Source organism: Pelophylax lessonae (assembly GCF_965119305.1).
Source record: "Pelophylax lessonae genome assembly, chromosome: 13".
NCBI lineage: Eukaryota > Metazoa > Chordata > Amphibia > Anura > Ranidae > Pelophylax > Pelophylax lessonae.
In genome coordinates, this window is record NC_138780.1 from 73,493,681 (window position 1) to 73,518,930 (window position 25,250).

The 25,250-nt window shown below is 42.3% G+C and overlaps 1 protein-coding gene across 1 annotated transcript; it reads left to right on the forward strand.

Annotated features, from left to right (window-relative positions):
* The first annotated feature begins 1,135 nt into the window (after window positions 1–1,135).
* Window positions 1,136–2,310, forward strand: ANKRD63 (ankyrin repeat domain 63). The gene has a single exon (XM_082275123.1). It carries the CDS (start codon window positions 1,314–1,316, stop codon window positions 2,253–2,255), a length of 942 nt encoding a protein of 313 aa, XP_082131249.1. The 5' UTR covers window positions 1,136–1,313; the 3' UTR covers window positions 2,256–2,310.
* Window positions 2,311–25,250: the final 22,940 nt, after the last annotated feature.

Genomic DNA, 25,250 nt, shown 5'->3' on the forward strand with positions numbered 1-25,250 from the left:
GAAGGGGAGAGGGAGAAGGGTTATATTATATATATATATATATATATATATATATATATATATATGAAGGAGAGAGGGAGAAGGGTTATATATATATATATATATATATATTATAGATGAAGGGGAGAGGGCGAAGGGTTATAATATATATATATATATATATATATATATGAAGAAGAGAGGGAGAAGGGTTATATGTGTAAATTATATATGAAGGAGAGAGGGAGAAGGGTTATATGTATATATTATATATGAAGAAGAGAGGGAGAAGGGTTATATGTGTATATTATATATGAAGGAGAGAGGGAGAAGGGTTATATGTGTATATTATATATGAAGAAGAGAGGGAGAAGGGTTATATGTGTATATTATATATGAAGGAGAGAGGGAGAAGGGTTATATGTGTATATTATATATAAAGAAGAGAGGGAGAAGGGTTATACTGTGTATATTATATATGAAGGGGAGAGGGAGAAGGGATAGATATATATATATATATATATGAAGAAGAGAGGGAGAAGGGTTATACTGTATATCTTATATACAGTATGAAGGAGAGAGGGAGAAGGGTTATATGTATATATTATATATGAAGGGGAGAGGGAGAAGGGATAGATATATATATATATATATATATATATATATATATATATATGAAGAAGAGAGGGAGAAGGGTTATACTGTATATCTTATATACAGTATGAAGGAGAGAGGGAGAAGGGTTATATGTATATATTATATATGAAGGGGAGAGGGAGAAGGGATATATATATATATATATATATATATATATATATATATATATATATATATATATATATATATATATATATATATATATATATATATATATATATATATATATGTATATATATATATATATATATATGAAGAAGAGAGGAAGAAGGGTTATATGTGTATATTATATATGAAGAAGAGAGGGAAGAAGGATTATACTGTATATATTATATATGAAGAAGAGAGGGAGAAGGGTTATATGTGTATATTATATATGAAGGAGAGAGGGAGAAGGGTTATATATGTATATATTATATATGAAGAAGAGAGGGAGAAGGGTTATCCTGTATATATTATATACAGTATGAAGGAGAAAGCTTGGTGTATGGACCCTCAGCTCTCAGTCCTCGGTTGATCCTGGCACACCCTGTCATTGTCCCCCTCCCGGTGGTGTCCCCGCTCTGACACCGGAGGGAGTCTCCCGTAGCCAGCAGCATCACGGCTGTGGTCACCATGGTAACGGGGGCGGTATAAATGTCGGTGTTCCCGTTGATCTGGCACACACATCGCTCAGCATGCTCCGTCCCCGGGATCTCCGGCGTAGTTCGGGCACTCAGACATTCCTGGATGCCATGTACGGGGGGAAGGTACACCTGGCCCGCTTTGTACTGGATGCATTGGATCGGAGGATAGTGAACACCCCCGCGGGGGAGCAGGCGCGGACCCCTCTAATGCACGCCGTGTGTCTGCGGGAATCCGAGCTCCGGAGCCGCTTCGTCCGCCTGTTGCTGGATAAAGGCGCTGATGTGAACGGACAGGACGAGGCGGGGAGGACGGCGCTCAGCCTGGCCTGTGAATTAGGACACCTGGATGCAGTGAAGCTGTTAGTACAGCACAGTGCGGACCCGGAGATCGCGGACCGGGCAGGGAACCGGGCTCTTATGTATGCCGCCTCCTGCGGGCACAGCGCCGAGCTCATCTTCCTTCTCCGCTCCTATAAGAGGTTCGGGCTCCGGCTGGACGCCACTAACCGGGCCGGGGTGTCCGCTCTGGATGCCGCCCGGGTCTCCGGTCATTGGGAATGTGAGAGAGCGCTGAGCGCACACAGCCCGGAGCCCCGCAGGGGAGGAGACGAGCTCCGCAGTCCCAAGCCGCGGTCCCGACAAATGCTGGAGCGCTTCGCCCGACCCTTCTCACACCGCCGGGAGGAGAGGGATGTCATCTTCCTCCGCTCCTCCAGCAGCTGTTCCTCCGCTCCTCCCGGTACACAGGACGGCTGGGGACAAAAGGAGGAGCTCAGAGTTCCTGAGCCCGGAATACAGAGAGCACATAGCTGGGATGGACCGGTCCGCGGGGGCTCACCTACCGCACCCTGCAGCCGCAGCCTACTCCGCCGGGTAACCTCACCCGACTTCTGCCAGGGACTCACCGACCACACCCTGAACATGAGGAGGGACAGCATCTGCAGCCGTAGCCTGCTCATCCTTCCCAGCAACAGGCAGGCCCTGGCCTTGTGACCCTATGGGGCCCTGAATATTTTCATCTTACTGTGGCCCCATGGGGACCTGTGTTGAGAACACTGCAGGCTCCCTGAGATGGACTGACTACAGCCTCACTGTAACTTGTGATGGACAGATTGCAGCAACCTTCATGTGGCCCCATGGACACCTTGTGATGGTCACTTTTTAAAGCCTCTATTTAACCTCTAATGAGAACACTACAGACTTATTGGACCTTGTGATGGGCAAATTGCAACCTCTCCATGGCGACCTATGATGGGCACACCACAGCCTCCTTGTAACTTGTGATGGGCAAATTTCAACCTTCATGTGGCCCCATAAACACCTGTGAGGGTCACACTAAAGCCTCTATTTAACCTCTAATGAGAACACTGCAGACTTATTGGAACTTGTGATGGGCAAATTGCAACCTCTCCATGGCGACCTTTGATGGGCACACCACAGCCTCCTTGTAACTTGTGATGGGCAAATGTCAACCTTCATGTGGCCCCATGGACACCTGTGATGGTCACACTAAAGCCTCTATTTAACCTCTAATGAGAACACTACAGCCTCATTGGAACTTGTGATGGACAAATTGCAACCTCTCCATGGTGACCTTTGATGGGCACACCACAGCCTCCTTGTAATTTGTGATGGCCAATTTCCCACCTTCCTGTGGCCCCATGGACACCTATCATGGGTATACTACAGCCTCAATTGAACTTTTAATGAGAACACTGCAGCCTCATTGAAACTTGTTCTGGGCACACTGCAGCCTCCTTGTAACTTGTAATAGGCACACTGCAGCCTCCCTGTGGCCCCATAATGACTTTTGATGGGCACACTGTAGTTTCCCCTGTATCTTGTGATGGACATACTACATCCCTGTGGTCCCATAGTGACCCATGATGGCACTCTGCAACCTCCCTGTTATGGACATACTACGGCCTCCCTTTGGCCCCCATAGTGACTTATGGAGGTCACCAAACACAGGGGGGGGGGTTCTCCCTACCAATGGGAAGTGTGTTTGCATTGTGGGGCCCCAGTGTCTTGTACAACTATGATGCTCATTGGCTGCACTGATACTGCTGATGAACTGAGAGGAAGATCTGCAGCAATACCAGGAGGACTTTTAGAGAATAAGTAAGAGGTGTCATTGGAGATACAGGACTGACAGTTCTGGTTCTGCCATGATGTCATTAAACGATAAGTGACAAGGACAATAATGTGTCACTTGACAGGCAGATGCTGGGACATTGCGCACTTCATCATCCGGGGGTAGACGGATCTCTCAGCAGGGACTGTCAGGGGGGATGGTAATTATCTGCACATCACCTTTAGATGACTGATGAACAATTTGTTTTGTCCTTTACCTAGAACATAGGTTGATGTATAAATATTAGTCTTAGTCATTTTTGCAATAATCTTTGTAAAACCAATCATATTTTACTAGAATTTAGTGCAAATATTTGGCTGATTTCCAAAATGCATCATTTTAATAAAACTGCAAAATTAGCGAGTAAACAATAGTAGTTGGATTCTATGAGGATGGAATATTTAATTGAACCATGGATCTTAAAGCTGATTTCAGAAAACTTTCAATAAATGGGTGACAGGTTCTCCCCTAAACATCTAAGGCTGACAAGATGGGTTCAGTTCATCAGACTATGGATTTGGGTGTCAGGCTGAATCAAATGAAATGTGTGGCCCTAAAGAGGACCTTATTTATTTATTAGAGGTATTTATACAGCACTGACAATGTACATAGCGCATTACATTTTATACAGTCACATCAGTCCTGTAAAGAGCTTACAATCTAAAGCTGGCCATACACACATAGATCTTTGTCATTCATCCTGTGGGAATCTCCCTCTGGGGCTATTTTATTCTGACAGCCATCAAAATACCCGAACAGTACCTGCATCTAAATGGATGAAGGTGCTTTTCAGCTGACAATTTTCCTTCGCCTCCTTCAATTTTTCAATCAGATGCCAACAGGTCTGCCCAGGGAGCAAACACATCAAGATCCGGCCAAAATTTGCACCATGTATGGTCAGCTTTAGATCCTTATCTCACATGAACATATGAAGAAGAGACAGAAGCCAACTAACCTACCAGCATACACAGGAAAAATGAGACAAAAGCCAACTAAACTTACCAGCATGTCCATGGAGTGTAGGAGGAAACCATGCAAGCACAGGGAGAACATGCAAACTCCATGCAGCTGGTGACTTGGTTGGGATTCAAACCGATAACCCCAGTGCTCCAAGACAATGTTATACCACATAGCATGCCTTTGTACTCAAAGACCAAACTGATGAGACCTATAGACTTTAGATGGTTGGGCAATGCAGACAATTTAGGTTAGATTTGATGGAAATCAGCAAACAATAACTGTGAGCTGTCATTCTTGGGGTAAGGGATCCCTAAAATCTCCTGTTTGGATGTTGGTAGCAGCAGATAATCCATGTTGTGTTCCCCCAGATCAGTCCAATGTCTGGGTTTTATGACTCCCCATCCCTTTACATAGATGCTGACAAGCGTGCTCAGTTTACACAAGCAATAGGTGGAATTAAAAGTGTGATCATGTATTCTAGGGCTAGGGTGACCTTAACATTTTTTTTTTCTTTTCAAAATAAAAAATCAAAGTGTAGCAGAAAAAGTTACATTGCCTGTTGACATCATTACTGAACACAATGTAGTCACCATAAAGTAATACATAAAGCAATATTCTTAAAGGCTCCATTCACCTCTGATTGCGGGAGGAATTCCCACGATTCTGCCCGTGCTTGCAAATCGCTTTGTGACGCCATTACTTATCACGCCGCGATTTAGCCATGATTGTCACTATGTCATTGCGGCAACACATGGTGCGGTTGCCCAAAAGTAGATCATGTTTCTTTTTGATCGACAAGTGTCGTGCATTGTGATTGTAGCATGATTTACCGTGCGACAATCATAGCAAAATTGCGACACAATTGGGGTGCCATTTAGAAGTAATGACATCACAAACGCATCTTCCATTTTGCATCGATTTGAAATTGGGTGTCAAAAGATCTTTAGGCTACATTCACACTTGAGCTGAGCACTTTTAGGCATTTTTTAAAGTGTTTTTTCTTTTTTTGGCGTTTTTGAGTGTTTTTTTTTTTTAGCAGATTTGTAAATAATATAGGGTTTTTTTTCAGGTGTTTTTGTGTGTTTTTTTTTTTAAGCAGATTTGTAAATAATATAGGGTTTTTTTTCAGGTGTTTTTGTGTGTTTTTTTTTTTTAAGCAGATTTGTAAATAATATAGGGTTTTTTTCAGGTGTTTTTGTGTGTGTTTTTTTTAGCAGATTTGTAAATAATATAGGGTTTTTTTCAGGTGTTTTTGTGTGTTTTTTTTAGCAGATTTGTAAATAATATAGGTTTTTTTTTCAGGTGTTTTTGTGTGTTTATTTTGAGCAGATTTGTAAATAATATAGGGTTTTTTTCGGGCGTTTTGAGTGGTTTTTTTTTTAGCAGATTTGTAAATAATATAGGGTTTTTTTCAGGTGTTTTTGTGTGTTTATTTTGAGCAGATTTGTAAATAATATAGGGTTTTTTCAGGCGTTTTTGAGTGTTTTTTTTTTTTAGCAGATTTGTAAATAATATAGGGTTTTTTCAGGCGTTTTTGTGTGTTTTTCTCGAGCAGATTTGTAAATAATATAGGGTTTTTTGCAGGTGTTTTTGTGTGTTTATTTTGAGCAGATTTGTAAATAATATAGGGTTTTTTTCAGGCGTTTTTGTGTTTATTTTAAGCAGATTTGTAAATAATATAGGGTTTTTTTCAGGCGTTTTTATGTGTTTTTTTGAGCAGATTTGTAAATAATATAGGGTTTTTTTCAGGCGTTTTTATGTGTTTTTTGAGCAGATTTGTAAATATTATTCGTTTTTTTTTTTCAGGCGTTTTTCATTTAGGGTTTTTTGCTGTGGCCAATATAAACCTGTTTAAGGTGTGGAGTGATGCTAAATAAGCGGAGGGGAGCTGCTGTTTGAGCTGAAAACGCCGGAAAAAATGCTCATTTCACACAGTTCAAGTGTTTTCCATTGAAGCCTATGGGGACAAAAATGCTAAAATCTGCCTGAAAAGTAGTCCATCCACTTTCTAAGCGACAGGCGTTTTGCTACAGGCCACAAAACACTTAAATGTAAACAGGGGCCATTGAAATTAATAGGATTTTAGCGTCAAGCTTTGAGCTAAAAAAAAACTTTGAGCTGAAAAGTTGAAAAAAAAAGTGTGAATGGTGTCCTTAAGATAGAAGACAGTGATTGTGATCATGCTGCTAGGGAGAGGATCTGTCATTGAACATCGTATAACTGACATGAGCTGTGAATACATTTACAAATTTAATTATAGAAGATATTTATAGGACATCAGAGATATTAATATACAGTATATCAGCAGCACATATGGATTTTTGTATCATGTTTATTATGTCACAAATGTAATCCCCCTCTTCTGATCAGCTGTGAGTGAAATTCTATCATTTCCAGTCCTTTCAATCCGTAATCCTGCTTACAGCATGCAGATTTTAGGGTTGAAAGCAGACCTATGATTAACCTATAACAGTACTAAAAATTATAAGCTATGATATACTTGACAAAGCTGACATTTAGTTAATGAATGACATTGCTGTCAGTCGAACACAGTCAGAATTCTTTCACCCCATGCACTGTAGGCACACCCTTACCCACAGTACACAGGGCAGTACCAGTGCCAGTCTGGATTTGTTTATGGCTATTTTAATACTTACTAATAGAAAGCTGTCACTGTTTTCAAAGCTGATTCTGGAGACCCTCAGTGCAGCACTTTGAAATCAGGTGAACATATGGATATATATATATATATATATATATATATATATATATATATACATGTATATTTTTTTTAAATAAACATATGTATATATATATTTTTTATTTTATTTATTTATTTAAAAAAAAATACATATATGTAAAAAAAAAAAAAAATATATATATATATATATATATATATATATATCTCCATAGAGTTTAAATCTCATGACAAGCACTGAAAAGAACATGCACCATCATTTTAGGCACTCTATGAACTACTTCTTTTTGGTACTTTCATCCCAGCAAGACTGTTAACAAAGCTTTATGTTAACACTATGGGGGGGTCTATGTATAAAATATTCACTGTGCAGATGTCTCCAGCATTCGCACGGACACAACAATATATTATTGTACTGTTTATAATATGCTTATCTTCTGTGACCGTCAGCTCCTTCTAGGGGCCATAATGCTATATTTTTCTGAAATCCCTCAAAAAAAATAAAAATGAATAAAAATATGGCCACTAGATGGAGCTGAAGTACATAGGAGATAATTATATTACAAAATTCATTGTGCCAGTGTAGATGGTAAAGACATCCACACGTCAACTTTTGTACACATAGACCCCTTAGAATTGGCCTTTTTTAAAGTGAATCAGGGCCTTCAATGATCCCAGAGTAGAGTAATCTGACTCATCCCTGCTCACAAAGCAGGTGAATAATTGTGACATTGAGCTAGTGTCCAGAATCCCAGCATGTAGTTGTATTGTTCTACATATGACAGACACCCAAATGGATTTTGGGTGTTTCCTATATACTAACTATTATTGTGCAGCACTAGAAATCTCCTGCCTTCTTTAAACACAAGGCCTTATATACCAGTATAGCACAAAGAGGAATAGTGTACAGTTACTCATTTCTATCCTAGTTGGGCTCTGAAGAAGACCTGTCAGCCATATTTATTAGCTGAAATCAAAAGTCCTACCTGATAGTGGCTTCATGAGGCGTTTAATGCCTTTTTAAGCCAAAAGGTCTCTCCTATGTTCCTTCTCTAATTTAGCTTTACTTTGTTTCTAGGGACCCAAGTTCCTTGACCTTGTGTTGAGTCCTTACCTCTGGCCACCTTCCCAGTCCAGTAAGAGTACTTCAGTGGCTATTAGCTATGCTGGTATTGGACAAGGTGCACATAGAGGGGCTCATGCCAAGTCAGAGAAGTCTGACCCAGTATCAAAGTAAAGCTCAGGAGTCCATTTAAAAAGCAGTGGTATGTCTCCACCACAGGCTATAGTGCTGCTTACAAGAAAATACCTGGCACATTTTATAAAGCACAATGGTGTGCCTTAGAAATGTACTTAGGGCTCTGCAGGTTTTGGAATTCTGGAGTCAGGGGAGGGCTATTAAAATTAATGAGTAAAAAAAAAGGAAGGGAGAGCCTGGTCATGTGACCTGTCAAAGTAAACTAACTGGATCTCCTCTTATCAAAGTAGTTGATATTGCATTTCCTTACGCTGTGCTGCAATACATGTTTGACAGCAAAGTGCATTGGGAGTGACACCACATTGCTCAAAATGCATGTTACTGTGTATTGTGTTATTGTAATATCGTAAATGGGCCCTTGTGTAGGATTTGCATGTGTAAGGTCTGTATCTTCAGTATCTCACAAAAGTGAGTACACCCCTCACATTTTTGTAATAATTTTATTATATCTTTTCCTGTGATAAAACTGAAGAAATTACACTTTGCTACAATGTAAAGTAGTGAGTGTACAACAGTGTAAATTTGCTGTACCCTCAAAATAACTCAACACACAGCCATTCATGTCTAAACCGCTGGCAACAAAAGTGAGTACACCCCTAAGTGAAAATGTCCAAATTGGGCCCATTTAGCCATTTTCCCTAACTGGTGTCATGTGACTTGTTAGTGTTACAAGGTCTCAGGTGTGAATGGGGAGCAGGTGTGGTAAATTTGGTGTTATCGCTCTTATTTTCTCATACTAGTCACTTGAAGTTCAACATGGCACCTCATGGCAAAGAACTCTCTGAGAATCTGAAAAAAATAATTGTTGTTTACGTAAAAATGGCCTAGGCTATAAGAAGATTGCCAAGACCTTGAAACTGAGCAGCAGCATGGTGACCAAGACCACACAGTGGTTTAACAGGACAGGTTCCACTCAGAACAGGCCTCGTCATGGTCAACCAAAGAAGTTGAATGCACGTGCTCAGCATCATATCCAGAAGTTGTCTTTGGAAAATAGAGGTATGAGTGCTGCCAGCATTGCTGCAGAGGTTGAAGGGGTGGTGGGGGGTTTGCCTGTCAGTGCTCGGACCATACTCCGCACACTGCATCAAATCGGTCTGCATGGCTGTCATCCCAGAAGGAAGCCTCATCTAAAGATGATGCACAAGAAAGACCGCAAACAGTTTGCTGAAGACAAGCAGACTAGAGACATGGATTACTGGAACCATGTCCTGTGGTCTGATGAGACCAGGATAAACTTATCTGGTTCAGATGGTGTCAAGCATGTGTGGCGGCAACCAGGTAAGGAATACAAAGACAAGTGTGTCTTGGCTACAGTCAAGCATGGTGGTGGGAGTGTCATGGTCTGTTGCTGCCGGCACTGGGGAGCTAAAGTTCATTGAAGGAACCATGAAAGCCAACATGTACTATGACATACTGAAGCAGAGCATGATCCCCTCCCTTCAGAGACTGGGCCGCAGAGCAGTATTCCAACATGATAACGACCCCAAACACACCTCCAAGACATCCACTGCCTTGCTAAAGAAGTTGAGGGTAAAGGTGATGGACTTCCAAGCGAGTCTCCAGACCTAAACCATATTGAGCATCTGTGGGACATTCTCAAACGGAAGGTGGAGGAGCGCAAGGTCTCTAACATCTGCCAGCTCCGTGATGTCTTTATGGAGGAGTGGAAGATGACTCTAGTGGCAACCTGTGAAGCTCTGGTAAACTCCATGCCCAAGAGGGTTAAGGCAGTGCTGGAAAAAAATGGTGGCCACAAAAACTATTGTCAATTTGGGCCCAATTTGGAGATTTTCACTTAGGTGTGTACTTGTACTTGTGTGTCACTTTTGTTGCCAGCGGTTTAGAGTTTAATGGCTGTGTGTTGAGTTATTTTGAGGGGACAGCAAACTTACACTGTTAGGCCCCTTTCACACAGGCTTTCCGATCAGGACCGCCCGTTCGTTTTTTCAGGCAGACCTGATCGGATTCTCCATGCATCCCCATGGAGCGTCGGATGTCAGCGGTGACATCTCTGTTGACACCTGCCCCTTTCCAATCCGATCCTGTCCGTGAAATCCAGATGGATGGAAACCCTATTTTCCATCCATCTGGAGGATCGGATGAGATAGGATCGAAATGAACACGGACAGGCAGTCCGTTATCATCCGTTCTCCCATAGAGGAGAGCGGGTATCTGACAGGTCTGTCTCTGCAAAGTAAGCGGAGATGGACCTGTCATCCACCTGCTCAGCGGGGATCAGCGGATCGATCCCTGCTGAGCAAAACAGAGTCCGCCGGGTGGAAAGCCCGTGTGAAAGGACCCTTATACAAGCTGTACACACATTACTTAACATTGTAGCAAAGTGCCATTTCTTCAGTGTTGTCATATGAAAAGATATAATAAAATATTTACAAAAATGTGAGGGGTGTACTCACTTTTGTGAGATACTGTATGTAAAGTAATAATATTATATTTTCAATTTTTCTGTAGCGATTTATATAATACATCTGTTTACATTTCTTTGTGTTTTATATAATCAGGCTGCATTTTTTTTTTCTGCCGATTTTTGGATGGTTAGTATAGTGCTTTCGACAGCCGGTTACGAATTTTTGTACAACAAAAACTGAAGGTGCGGGCTATAAAATTTTTATCGTACATGAACACAACATCTCATTTTCATTTATCTGATCATGTGTACGAGGCTTTACTTTTGTTTTCCTGTGTCCCAGAGACAGTTTATAGTGGCCTATTGCCCGCTATCAGCTGATGTCACAGAATCGCTTCAGGCTCTGGAAGGATCCTGACCATATTGTTGGTATCCACCAAGCTGCATGTTTAACAACTGGCTGTGGTGCCTGGTTGAGAGCCAAAGGCAGCTGTGCCCGAGCAGGGGACGGTGACTGACAATCTCCACTCTCTCCTCTGAGAAGACCGAGAACTAAGTAATCAGTGAATGTGGGATGGCTGAAGCATAGAGATGAGTATGAAGGTTTACAAAGACAGAAACGAAAGGCCCATGGGATTTTGAAGAGACACACAACAGATATTAAAAATACATCAATTTTTTACATAAAAGACTACATACAAAAATGCATATACATTTTGTTTTTTACAATATATCAATAATGAGCATCAGTAAAAAGGAATATAAATACATACAGATGGTCACATATATATTTCTGACATTCCAATGCTATTGTCACTAATCAATCTGTGCTGTATAGATCTCAACGCATTTTGCAAATTCAATAGTTCGCTTCTTCAGGAGAAACACAGATATGAATAGTTAATGACATAATCAAAATCCTCTCATATGCCCACTAATGCTTCTCGATGTCCATACGACTGTACCGATGGATAACATTGCATAATAAAAGAAAAATCCTTCCTCCTCTCAAAAGTGCAACTCTTCTCACCAGGAGGTGGGGAGAGAAGGGATATCGAGCCGGAAAGAAAGACAAGTGCAACCTCAGAAAAAAAGGGCCAGAAGGTAGGATCCTAGGACTCGGCAGCCTAGATTGGAAGAGATCTGGCAAAATAACATCACCAAGATGGGCATATGAGAGGATTTTGATTATGTCCTTAACTATTCATATCTGTGTTTCTCCTGATGAAGCGAACTATTGAATTTGTGAAATGCGTTGAGATCTCTACAGCACAGATTGATTAGTGACATATCATTGGAATGTCAGAAATATATATGTGACCATCTGTATTTATATTCCTTTTTACTGATGATCATTATTTATATATTGAAAAAAAAAAATCTGTTCCTTTTGGTATGTTGTCTTTTATGTAATAAATTAATGTAATTTTAAAATCCATTGTGTGTCTCTTCAAAATCCCATGGGCCTTTAGTTTCTGTCTTTGTATACATAATTGGGGATTGAGAAACACTTGGATTCCACATATATCAGCTTGGTTTCTTGGTGAGTATGAAGGTTTGTTTTTATGGACCCCAAACTTCTTCTTTAGGCTGATCACAACCTTACAATTTAAATTGCTTCTTTCAAGTAAAATTAGAATGTATGACATGTGGGCCCTATTCTTGAAGGCAGAGATAACCAAAATATCCAGGAAACCTAACAATTCTACTGTGTTTTATGTAATCCAGTTCAGGTAGATTCCAGGAAGCCTCCACTTGTGTTATTAGGTGGGAATGATCACCTCTTTGTCACAGGTTTCCATGTTGTAGGACTTCCTCCCTCTTGTTCTTATTTCAGTACATTTACCAGTCTTCACTGTATAGGACAAGGATCAAGGATACTGGGCCTACATATTCACATGGCTGGACAGTCGGTGTTTCTTGAACCCCAGATATCTTGAAGGGAGGTGATGTGAATGCAAAAGAAAAAAACTTTTGTTATGTTTGCATGACATATTGTAGACAAACAAATACTAGTAGCTGCCTATGTGTGCTGACTGCTGGGTTGATTGACAACAGGTGCAGAACTGTTCCCTTTGAAAAGTGAACATTTCATCACCTTATTTAGGCTGGCCATACACTATACAATTTTCTTGTTCAACTTTCCTTTAGATTTACCAAAACCATGTAATATAGGGTCAAACCTAAACACTTTCAATTTGTATGCAATCAGGCAGGCCCTTGCACTACATAGTTAAAGGTAAATCTAAAGGAAATTGAATAAGAAAATTGTATAGTGTATGGCCAGCCTTAGTCATATTCACTATGTCTCTGACACCTGTGCACTTTAGGTCTGGTGCTGTAAAAAAAAAAAAAATCCTGCTTGTTGCATCTTTTATGCGCTTTTATCAAAACACGTTATATAAGGTTTAAATTTTAACGCACCAAAAACTCCCATTAAACACAGCGCACAGATGTGAACCTTTCTCCCTACTTTCTAATTTAGACCTTACTCCTTTAGTAAACCAACCCCTATGTCTATAGCATATTCAGATTTGTTTTGAATTTGTTGCCATTGCAAACCAAATGTTGAACTGGAACATTGTTTTGCTGTGAGACAGATTGGGGTGAATTTACTAAAGGCAAATAGATTGTTCACTTTGCAAGTGCAGTTGCACTAATTTTCCCCAAAGTTTTGTTAATGTGTGAATATTTTGTAAAAAAAAAAAAAAAAAAAACACCCAATCAGGTGCAAGGAAATTAAAAAAAAACAGCATTTTTTATGCACATGACTGGATGATGGAAATCAGCAGAACTTTACAACATTCACTGAGTTCTGGGGGAAAGGAGTGAAAAGTCTGGTGCAGCTCTGCATAAAAAAACAATCATCTTTAATTTTTTTTTGTCAAAGCTTAAATAAAAAAGCTGAAGTTAGAAGTTGATTGGCTACCATGCACAGCTGCACCTGGATTTTGCACTCCCCAGTTTTAGTCAACCCACCTCACTGTTTTCATAGGAAAGCAGATATCTGCTTGGTGTGTATTTCGACTTCCTGCCTTGTCCGAAGTTGGTAATTAATCTGTAATTTCATTAGTGCCAGGCTACAAGGCTAATATATTATACAGTCAGACTGACCACATGGGATCTGCTCCGAATGCCCCGTGTGTTGGACTCATACAGCAAACCATAATACAGCTCTCTTATTACTCAGTTATACAGAAGGTTCCCTTTAAGGTTAATTTTTTGTAATCTTAAACAGGATACACACTATAAAATGTTCTGTAGCTTTTTCCTTTAGATTTACCAAAACCATATAATATGAGTAGGGTTGAGCGAACACCTAGATGTCCGTGTTCGACGGGTTCGGCCGAACTTTAAAAAAAAGTCCGGGTCCGTGTCCCGGACTTTTACCGAACTTTTCCCGGACACCGAACCCCATTGAAGTCAATGGGGACCCGAACTTTAAGGCACTAAAATGGCTCTAAAACACCAAAGGAAAGGGCTAGAGTGCTGCAAATGGCAGCAAAACGTAATTAAGAGCATGGCAAGTGCTCTGCAAACAAATGTGGATAGGGAAATAACTTAAAACAACAAAAAAAAACAGAAAAATAAAACAATGTTCTTCTTCATCTCTGAAGGACGAGGCCCATATGGAGTAGGAGGGAGGTTGAGGTGGTGGTGGATGTGGCGGTGACTAGACATATGCCGGTTTTCGGTAATTCGATATATCGCGGTATTGCATAGCCACGGTATTGTTATTGTGGCATTTTTAAAATACCGAGTTTCTCTGTCAAGTCTGCCTGACTTGTGAATTGATACATTTCAGTGAGCTGGATGACTCATTCACTCACTCAGCTAACACCTTTCAGCATTAAGTCTCCTAACTATAAACAAAAATGATTACATTTGTATCTTTTCCTTCCCTCTGCCAGGGAGAAAGGAAGTTTAACCTCTTAAAGACTGGATCTTTTTCTGACACTTGCTGTTTGCAAGTTAAAATCAGTTTTTTTTTTGCTAGAAAAGTACTTAGAACCCCCAAACATTTTATATATTTTTTTAGCAGAGACCCTACAGAATAAAATGGCGATTGTTGTAATATTTTATGTCACACTGTATTTGCGCAGCAGTCTTTCAAACGCAATGATTAGACTTTAATGAATAAAAAAAAAAAAAAAAACGTAACAGTAAAGTTATCCCAATTTTTTTTTTTTTTGTTACACAGAGAATCGTGAGAGAATCGTGATCTTTATTCCAAGCTAAAAAATCGTGATTCTCATTTTGGCCAGAATCGTGCAGCTCTAATAAATATATATATACACACACACACGCCTAGCAGCCCACATTACATTATTATATAGCCATCAAGCAGTGTCTGGCCTACCTGGTGATGACTGGTCCTGGCGCTCTGATCCGATGGCCTGGTCTTTAAAGGGGCAAATCCTTGCGATCCAGAAGTGGTTAAACCTGCAGGAGGACCGGTGTTTTTATCTATTAATGACTTTACTATTGCTTTAGGCCTGGTTCACATGTATGCGGGTTGGTGGTTCACATGTATGCGGGTTGGCGGTTCACATGTATGCGGGTTGGCGGCCCACATTTGCACAGGCATAGCAGCCCATTGATTTGAACGGGCTGCTATGCCCTCATTTTCCGCAGAAAAAAGGTGCATGCAGCATTTTTTTTAAATTCAGTGGCCTTGAAATCCATCCTGCTTTTGCACCATGCGACTAACCTGCAGTTCCTGCTCTGGCAAGCTTTCTGCATTTTTTGTATACGTGGGCACGGCATTTAAAAATAAACAGTTTGCGTGTGCAGCAACGGCAGGTAAGTCGCATGGTGCAAAAGAAGGATGGATTTCATGGCCACTGCATTTTTTTAAATTCTGCATGCACCTTTTTTCAGCTGAAAACGCAGGCATAGCAGCTCAAGCCCATTCACATCAATGGGCTGCTATGCCTGTGCAAATGTGGGCCCCCAACCCGCATACATGTGAACCAGGCCTAAAGCAATAGTAAAGTCATTAATAGATAAAAACACCGGTCCTCCTGCAGGTTTAACCAATTAATGACTTTACTATTGCTTTAGGCCTGGTTCACATGTATGCGGGTTGGGGGCCCACATTTGCACAGGCATAGCAGCCCATTGATGTGAATGGGCTTGAGCTGCTATGCCTGCGTTTTCAGCTGAAAAAAGGTGCATGCAGAATTTAAAAAAATGCAGTGGCCATGAAATCCATCCTTCTTTTGCACCATGCGACTTACCTGCCGTTGCTGCACACGCAAACTGTTTATTTTTAAATGCCGTGCCCACGTATACAAAAAATGCAGAAAGCTTGCCAGAGCAGGAACTGCAGGTTAGTCGCATGGTGCAAAAGCAGGATGGATTTCAAGGCCACTGAATTTAAAAAAAATGCTGCATGCACCTTTTTTCTGCGGAAAATGAGGGCATAGCAGCCCATTCAAATCAATGGGCTGCTATGCCTGTGCAAATGTGAACCACCAACCCGCATACATGTGAACCAGGCCTAAAGCAATAGTAAAGTAATTTATAAACAACACCTCCTTCAGGTTTAACCACTTCTTGACCACAAGGATTTGCCCTCTTAAAGAGGTTGTAAACCGAGAAAAAATTTTTTTCTCTTCTTTACATCCTGAAAGAGAAACCCATAATGAGCTAGTATGCATCGCATAGTAGCTCATTATGAAATACTTACCTCAGAACGAGCCCCCGCCGTGCCGTCCGCTTACCTGTATGACGGGCGACATGTATAGTCGCCCGTCTTCCGGGATCGCGGCATCCGGCCATCTGATTGGCCGGAGCCGCGGTGACGTCACTCCCGCGCACGCGCGCGGGAGCCGACGGTCACGGCACGGGGCTCTGAAGGAACGGCACGATCTGCCGTTCCTTCAGAGCGCATGCGCCAGTGACGTCACTGGCTGCATTAAAGGTAAATATCTCCTAAACGGTACATGTTTAGGAGATATTTACAGTACCTATAGGTAAGCCTTAATATAGGCTTACCTATAGGTACAACTTCCTGAGGAGGGTTTACTTCCTCTTTAATGACCAGGCCATCGGATCGGAGCCGAGCGCCAGAACCAGTTATCACCAGTTAGGCCAGACACTGCTTGATGACCTATTTTAGGCCTGGTTCACAGAGTCTGTACTGACTGACTATATAATAATGTGCATAAGTGAACCAAAGCCCCTAAATTCAGCAATGAAATTGAAGTGAGGTGGAAATTTAATAATTTAAATTTAATAATAGAATACCGTGATAATACCGTATACCGTGGCAAAACCTTAATCAATTAATCGCAGCATGAAAATCTGATACCGTCACAAGCCTAGCGGTGACATAGGCGTGCGCACAGGGTGTGCTGGGTGTGCCTGGGCACACCCTAATCACCTAGGGCACATAGCATTGCCAGTGAGGAGATGGGAAAGATCTCCCTGGGACCTGCTCTGCTCTATTTCTCCTTGCCTACAGGTACATGGCCCCGATACATTACTCTCCCTGCTGGCAAACACATGCATGTGTATTTCAACTTTGGGGTGCACACCTTAATGCAATAGGCTGCGCACACCTATGGGCGGTGTAGGTGGAAGCGGCGGTGGAGGAGGACCAGGGCCGGATTAACAGCATCATGGGCTTGGTGCTGAGGATTTTGAAGGGCCTTAAGGGCCGTGCCTTGCCATGCACCCAGAGGAGGAAGGGTGCAGCCATGCATGCCTAATTCAACATGGGATGCTGTCTCTGAAGCCCATAAACACATCCATGCATCGCCAACTGTCCCTCCTTGTCCGGCCTTCACGCTGTGTGGGGAGGTTCTGAGGGTGCTGCCTGGGGAAGCGAGCATAGAAGCCAGACTTCTGTGTTTACAAGTGACAGAAGAGCGGTAACAGTGAATATGGCCAACCCGGGGCCTATATAAAAGGTAGGGGCCTGGAGCTGCAGCTCCAATAGCCCCTACATTAATCTGGCCCTGAGGAGGAGGACGAGGTAGCCAACACTGCTTCTTTTCAAAAATTTTAAATGAGGGTACACCCCAAAAGAGTGAGAAAGAGCAAAAATGGAACAATGGGTGGGTAAGGTCGGTATCCATTGCTATTCTGCATAAGGTACGGAAAAGTCCCGTGGGATCCATGCCTGGTTCATTTTAATGAACGTGAGCTTGTCCACATTGTCTCTGGACAGGCGGCTGCGCTTGTCTGTTATAACGCCCCCAGCCGTGCTAAATACCCGTTCAGATAATACACTGGCTGCAGGGCACGCCAGCACCTCCAAGGCGTAAAGGGCAAGCTCAAGCCATGTGCCCAATTTGGAGACCCAGAAGTTGAAGGGGGCAGACCCGTCATTCACTACATGTAGGCGTGTGCACACATACTGCTCCACCATGTTGGTAAAATGCTGCCTCCTGCTAAGACGTTCCATCTGAGCTGCTGGTGCTGCTGTTTGTTGTGGCGTGCTGACAAAGCTTTTCCACATTTCGGCCATGCTAACCCTGCCTTCTGAGGTGCTGGCGGTGCCCTGGTTGCGTTGGCGACCTCCTCCTCCTCCTCCTCTGCCTTGTGCTTCCACTGTGGCCCCGCTGTCAGATGGGAATGCCAGCAGCATGGCGTCTACCAGCGTGCGCTTGTACTCGCGCATCTTGCGATCGCGCTCCAGTGAGTGAATTAAGGACGGTACGTTGTCCTTGTAACGGGGATCCAGCAGCGTGGCCACCCAGTAATCAGCACAAGTTAGAATGTGGGCAACTCGGCGGTCGTTGTGGAGACACTGCAGCATGTAATCGCTCATGTGTGCCAGGCTGCCCAGAGGCAACGAAAGGCTGTCCTCTGTGGGAGGTGTATCGTCCGTGTCCTCTGTATCCCCCCAGCCACGCACCAGTGATGGCCATGAGCTGGCCTGGGTGCCACCCTGCTGTGAACATGGTTCCATCTCCTCCTCCAGCTCCTCCTCCTCCTCATCCTCCTCATCCTCCAGAACTGTGCCCCTGCTGGACAATTGCGTCCCTGGCGTTTGCGTGTGCAGGAACCCACCCTCGGAGCCCCTTGCGAATGACTGCCCTGAAAGCCTTGGAAATGTTACCTCTTCATCCTCCTCCTCCTCCTCATCCTGTGCCACATCCTCTTCCATCATCGCCCGAATTGTTTTTTCAAGGAGGCATGGAAGTGGGATAGTTAAGCTGAGAACGGTGTCATTGCCACTGGCCATGTTGGTGGAGTACTCAAAACAGCGCAACAAGGCACACAGGTCTCGCATGGAGGCCCAGTTAAATTAAATAGCGGAATAGAAAATATGATCCAAAAAAAGTGTATGTATATCACACGTACACAACCACACTGGGCCCCAATTACTATTGTTTGTACCCCTAAAAGGCTAGATGAGGAGTAGGGGGAGTATGGAACAGGCAGCACCCTCAAACCTTCAGAAGTATGAGATGAACCCCAACAACTTGGAAAGGTGGATCTCTCTCACACGTACCGACACAGACTATCCCGCAATTCAATTGATCCTCAAAGGTTTTTATTGAATAGCGGAATAGGAAATATGATCAAAAAAAGTGTATGTATCTCGCACGTACACAACCACACTAGGCCCCAATTACTATTGTTTGTACCCCTAAAAGGCTAGATGAGGAGTAGGGGGGGTATGGAACAGGCAGCACCCTCAAACCTTCAGAAGTATGAGATGAACCCCAACAACTTGGAAAGGTGGATCTCTCTCACACGTACCGACACAGACTATCCCCCAATTTAACTGATCCCCAAAGGTTTTTGATTAAATAGCGGAATAGAAAATATGATCCAAAAAAAGTGTATGTATATCACACGTACACAACCACACTGGGCCCCAATTACTATTGTTTGTACCCCTAAAAGGCTAGATGAGGAGTAGGGGGAGTATGGAACAGGCAGCACCCTCAAACCTTCAGAAGTATGAGATGAACCCCAACAACTTGGAAAGGTGGATCTCTCTCACACGTACCGACACAGACTATCCCGCAATTCAATTGATCCTCAAAGGTTTTTATTGAATAGCGGAGTAGGAAATATGATCAAAAAAAGTGTATGTATCTCGCACGTACACAACCACACTAGGCCCCAATTACTATTGTTTGTACCCCTAAAAGGCTAGATGAGGAGTAGGGGGGGTATGGAACAGGCAGCACCCTCAAACCTTCAGAAGTATGAGATGAACCCCAACAACTTGGAAAGGTGGATCTCTCTCACACGTACCGACACAGACTATCCCCCAATTTAACTGATCCCCAAAGGTTTTTGATTAAATAGCGGAATAGAAAATATGATCCCAAAAAAGTGTATGTATATCACACGTACACAACCACACTGGGCCCCAATTACTATTGTTTGTACCCCTAAAAGGCTAGATGAGGAGTAGGGGGAGTATGGAACAGGCAGCACCCTCAAACCTTCAGAAGTATGAGATGAACCCCAACAACTTGGAAAGGTGGATCTCTCTCACACGTACCAACACAGACTATCCCCCAATTTAACTGATCCCCAAAGGTTTTTGATTAAATAGCGGAATAGAAAATATGATCCCAAAAAAGTGTATGTATATCACACGTACACAACCACACTAGGCCCCAATTACTATTGTTTGTACCCCTAAAAGGCTAGGAGTAGGGGGAGTATGGAACAGGCAGCACCCTCAAACCTTCAGAAGTATGAGATGAACCCCAACAACTTGGAAAGGTGGATCTCTCTCACACGTACCAACACAGACTATCCCCCAATTTAACTGATCCCCAAAGGTTTTTGATTAAATAGCGGAATAGAAAATATGATCCCAAAAAAGTGTATGTATATCACACGTACACAACCACACTAGGCCCCAATTACTATTGTTTGTACCCCTAAAAGGCTAGGAGTAGGGGGAGTATGGAACAGGCAGCACCCTCAAACCTTCAGAAGTATGAGATGAACCCCAACAACTTGGAAAGGTGGATCTCTCTCACACGTACCAACACAGACTATCCCCCAATTTAACTGATCCCCAGAGGTTTTTGATTAAATAGCGGAATAGAAAATATGATCCCAAAAAAGTGTATGTATATCACACGTACACAACCACACTAGGCCCCAATTACTATTGTTTGTACCCCTAAAAGGCTAGGAGTAGGGGGAGTATGGAACAGGCAGCACCCTCAAACCTTCAGAAGTATGAGATGAACCCCAACAACTTGGAAAGGTGGATCTCTCTCACACGTACCAACACAGACTATCCCCCAATTTAACTGATCCCCAAAGGTTTTTGATTAAATAGCGGAATAGAAAATATGATCCCAAAAAAGTGTATGTATATCACACGTACACAACCACACTAGGCCCCAATTACTATTGTTTGTACCCCTAAAAGGCTAGATGAGGAGTAGGGGGAGTATGGAACAGGCAGCACCCTCAAACCTTCAGTATGAGATTGTGTTCACTGTACCCCACAAAGATTGAGTTCACTGCACCCCACAATGATTGTGTTCACTGCACCCCACAAAGATTGTGTTCACTGCACCTCACAAAGATTGTGTTCACTGTACCCCCCAAAGATTGTGTTCACTGCACCCCACAAAGATTCTGTTCACTGTACCCCACAAAGATTGTGTTCACTGCACCCCAAAAAGATTGTGTTCACTGCACCCCAAAAAGGATGTTGTTCACTGCACCCCAAAAAGGATGTTGTTCACTCCACCCCAAAAAGATTGTGTTCACTGCACCCCACAAAGATTGTGTTCACTGCACCCCAAAAAGATTGTGTTCACTGCACCCCAAAAATGATTTTGTTCACTGCACCCCAAAAAGGATTTTGTTCACTGCACCCCAAAAAGGATGTTGTTCACTCCACCCCAAAAAGATTGTGTTCACTGCACCCCAAAAAGATTGTGTTCACTGCACCCCACAAAGGATTTTGTTCACTGCACCCCAAAAAGATTGTGTTCACTGCACCCCAAAAAGGATGTTGTTCACTGCACCCCAAAAAGGATTTTGTTCACTGCACCCCAAAAAGATTGTGTTCACTGCACCCCACAAAGGATTTTGTTCACTGCACCCCACAAAGATTGTGTTCACTGCACACCAAAAAGGATTGTGTTCACTGCACCCCAAAAAGATTTTGTTCACTGCACCCCAAAAAGATTGTGTTCACTGCAGCCCAAAAAGATTGTGTTCACTGCAGCCCAAAAAGATTGTGTTCACTGCAGCCCAAAAAGATTGTGTTCACTGCAGCCCAAAAAGATTGTGTTCACTGCAGCTCACACACAGAAAAATGGATGTGGATCACTGACACCTGCCTATCTCCAATCCCACACCACACAGCAATATCGATTGTAGTTTGTAGAACACAGTTTCCCTAAAATTCAGCAGACTCTGTCCCTAACAGGATTGAGAAGAGATCGTAGATCAGGATTGAGTGCAGACCCCACCCCCCACACAGCAATATCGATTGTAGTTTGTAGAAGACACTGACCCTATATAATTCAGCAGACTCTATCCCTAAAATGCCTACAACTCGCCCTGCCTAAACACTCCGACCTGTCCCTCAATTCTATCCGGACACAAATGGTTTTTTCCTGCCTATCTTTCCCTAATCAGCAGCCAGCACGTTGATGTGTGCTCTGTCCCTGAATCTAAGCAGCATAATGACGCCGCTGCGGCTGCCTCGAACTTATAAAGACTTGGTCACATGCTTCAGACGGCCAATCACAGCTACTGAGACATTTGCAGGCATGGCTGGGATGGCTTAAGGCACACCAGTTAAACGATTGTTGATTGGCTGTTGAAAGCCCGCCATGAAAAGAGCGCCAAAGCATGCAAAACCCGGAAATAAAACGACCGAACACGGATTTTTACCCGAACATACAGTAAAGTGTCCGTGTCCGTGTTCGGGTACAAAAAATCCAATTATTCGGTACGAACACGAATAATACAGTCCGTGTTCGCTCAACACTAAATATGAGGTCAAGCCCAAAAACTTTCAATTGGTATGCAACCAGGCAGGCCCTACACTATATAGTTGAAGGTAAATCTAAAAGAAATCGAACAACAAAGGTTGTATAATGTGTATCCAGCCTAATTCTGAGGAAACTCCACTAACAATCTTTTTGGGGAAAAGGGGGTCTATGAATGTTATAATGCGTATGGTAACACAGCAATGTGTATAGATAGATATGTAATGCACCAAAGAAATGAATTTTAAAAATAAATAATATACACTAAATGTGTTAACAATGAAATATATAATGTGAAGAGGTACACTATATTGTAGTGGTGCTGATGTAATAGAAGAAAATAATCACAATATTACAAACCAGTGTGTCCGTTGTCACACATAGTAAATTGTTCAAAAATAAACTTAGCTAAGTGTTAAATATGTTTTATGCAGATTCTATTTTTCTTTTTATTGATTATCCCCTTAATCCATATTGTAGTGCTTATGAAGATCACTATTACATCATTGGAAATCGTTTTGATTTTGCTTTCTTCTGTTTAGTAGATGGCTGATAGTATTCTTAAAATCTGACATGTCTGTTCCTTATAGCAGTGTTTCTCAACCATTGGGTCACAGCCTTCTTCATACAACTTGCCTGCTTGGAGGCTGTCGGGAGCCAGTGTCCTGTCAGAATACCGCTACCCATCAGAAAATGTAACGGAAGTGACGTTCTGAGCAAAAAATGCTTACTGCGCATGCACCATGCATTCCAACATGGCCGCTATGCATTCTAATTAGTTACCTAATCTGACAGAACATGAAGGCATCAGTGGACATCTTCTTACCCCCAGGCAAGTCTTCAATTTCACACTTATTTTAGTAGTAAACTCATCTTATATACTGAAATACAGTATTACATTTTTATTATTATAGTATTTTAGTAAATACAGCGACAAGCCTGCAGGCAGAAGGTGGGGATGGCCATCTTGGTACACCCCGCACATATAGTGAAATTGACTATTTCCCTGGCAGTGAAATAGTCTATTTCAGTATATAAGGTGTATTAACTGCTAAAATAAGTGTGAAATTGAAGACTTGCTTGGGTGTAAGAAGATGTCCACTGCCGCCTTTGTGTTCTGTCAGATTAGGAAACCTATTGAAATGCATAACAGCCATGTTGGAATGCATAGCACATGTGCAATAAGCAATTTTGTTCGCAACGTCACTTCCGTTGCATTTTCTGATGGGTAGCAGTATTCTGATATTACACCAGTGATTCTTTTTTTTCTGTATGCCCACACTAAATGCCCCCCCCTCCCTCCGCAATTTCTCTTTTTGCCCTCCCTTTCTTCATTAAGTATGTTACCCCTACACATTTTTGCAAGTATGTGCATTTAGTCTTTTTATTTTGAATTCACTAAATGATGGGTTGATCCTGCCAATCCCCAATCCTCCTCATTGTAAACCAACCAGACAGAGCACTGAAGCAGATCCTTTCTTGTGTGGCCAGTTGGCGCCCCTAACATCGCTGCTGGGAGAAACAGGACGGTGTGCCAACGTTTTATTTATTACTTTTGGGGCAATAAAGATTTCTTTTAAAATTGAATTTGCGTTGGTCTCACAGTGGTTGAGAACCACTGCTTTATAAAATGAGTAATTAGAGATTAAATAGTTCTCTCTCCCCAAAAACCGACCTTTCAGTTCTAGGTGGACACTACAGGCTTGAATCTCTGGCAGCTTCTTATAATATATCTATGGCTAGGCTTGTCTGCGGTGGATCTGTTTTTAGAGGCATTTGACAGGCGATGACATGTTGCCTCCTCAACACCTGTAAATGGGGGGGGGGGGGGGGTAATTTTTGCCCCAGCCCCATGGCCTTTGCAGCTTAATAGGGAGGTAAAAACACAGTTAAACCACCCGTTTTTACGCCAGGCCCCCCAAATGTAAATAACCCCTTATAATTTACAATGGTGAGATTTTCCCAGCAGTGGTTTTATTCTGTTCCCACAAAGCCAACAAAGGTGTTACTGGATACAGGACACATGAGAGGCAGCTTGGATCAGTCAACGAGTTACATAAATATATTATCTGTGTGAACATTGTATCATTCAGTCTATGACTTCAATGTGCTACTTGTAACATTCCAGATTCTCTATAGGGCATCAGTACAATAATGAATTTTAATAATAATCACAGCGGGCAGCACTATCATTGGGATACGCTCTTTTTCTAATGGACCTTGCACATTCTATTATTGAGATTTGGTTCCAGCTGGAAGTTTTCTAGCAGCAGTGGAATGTGGATGAAATCTCCTAATCTTTCATGGACTTCCTGTCTGCGTCTGAAGGCTGCAGAGGTTTATAAAAGACAAATCATTTCTGGAGAATGTCTTCATCCAAGCAGAGGTCTGGCTCAGGAAATAGGAACTGGGGACAGGCAGATTCTAAACATTCAATTTATACAATCAGATAGGACCAGGGGGCCTTGACAGACCATCAAAGCTTTATTAAGAAAACATTTCTGTTCAAAGTGCTTGCTATGGAAATAATAACATTTGACAGCAGCAACTCAGGAACCCTTATACTTTCCAATAAGGCCCAATGAGACAGTAAAGCTGGAGAATTAAAGTATATTTCCTATT

Excerpts from the sequence above, each read along its gene's own strand:
- ANKRD63 (XM_082275123.1), top strand. The coding sequence starts at position 1,314 with ATGCTCCGTCCCCGGGATCTCCGGCGTAGTTCGGGCACTCAGACATTC.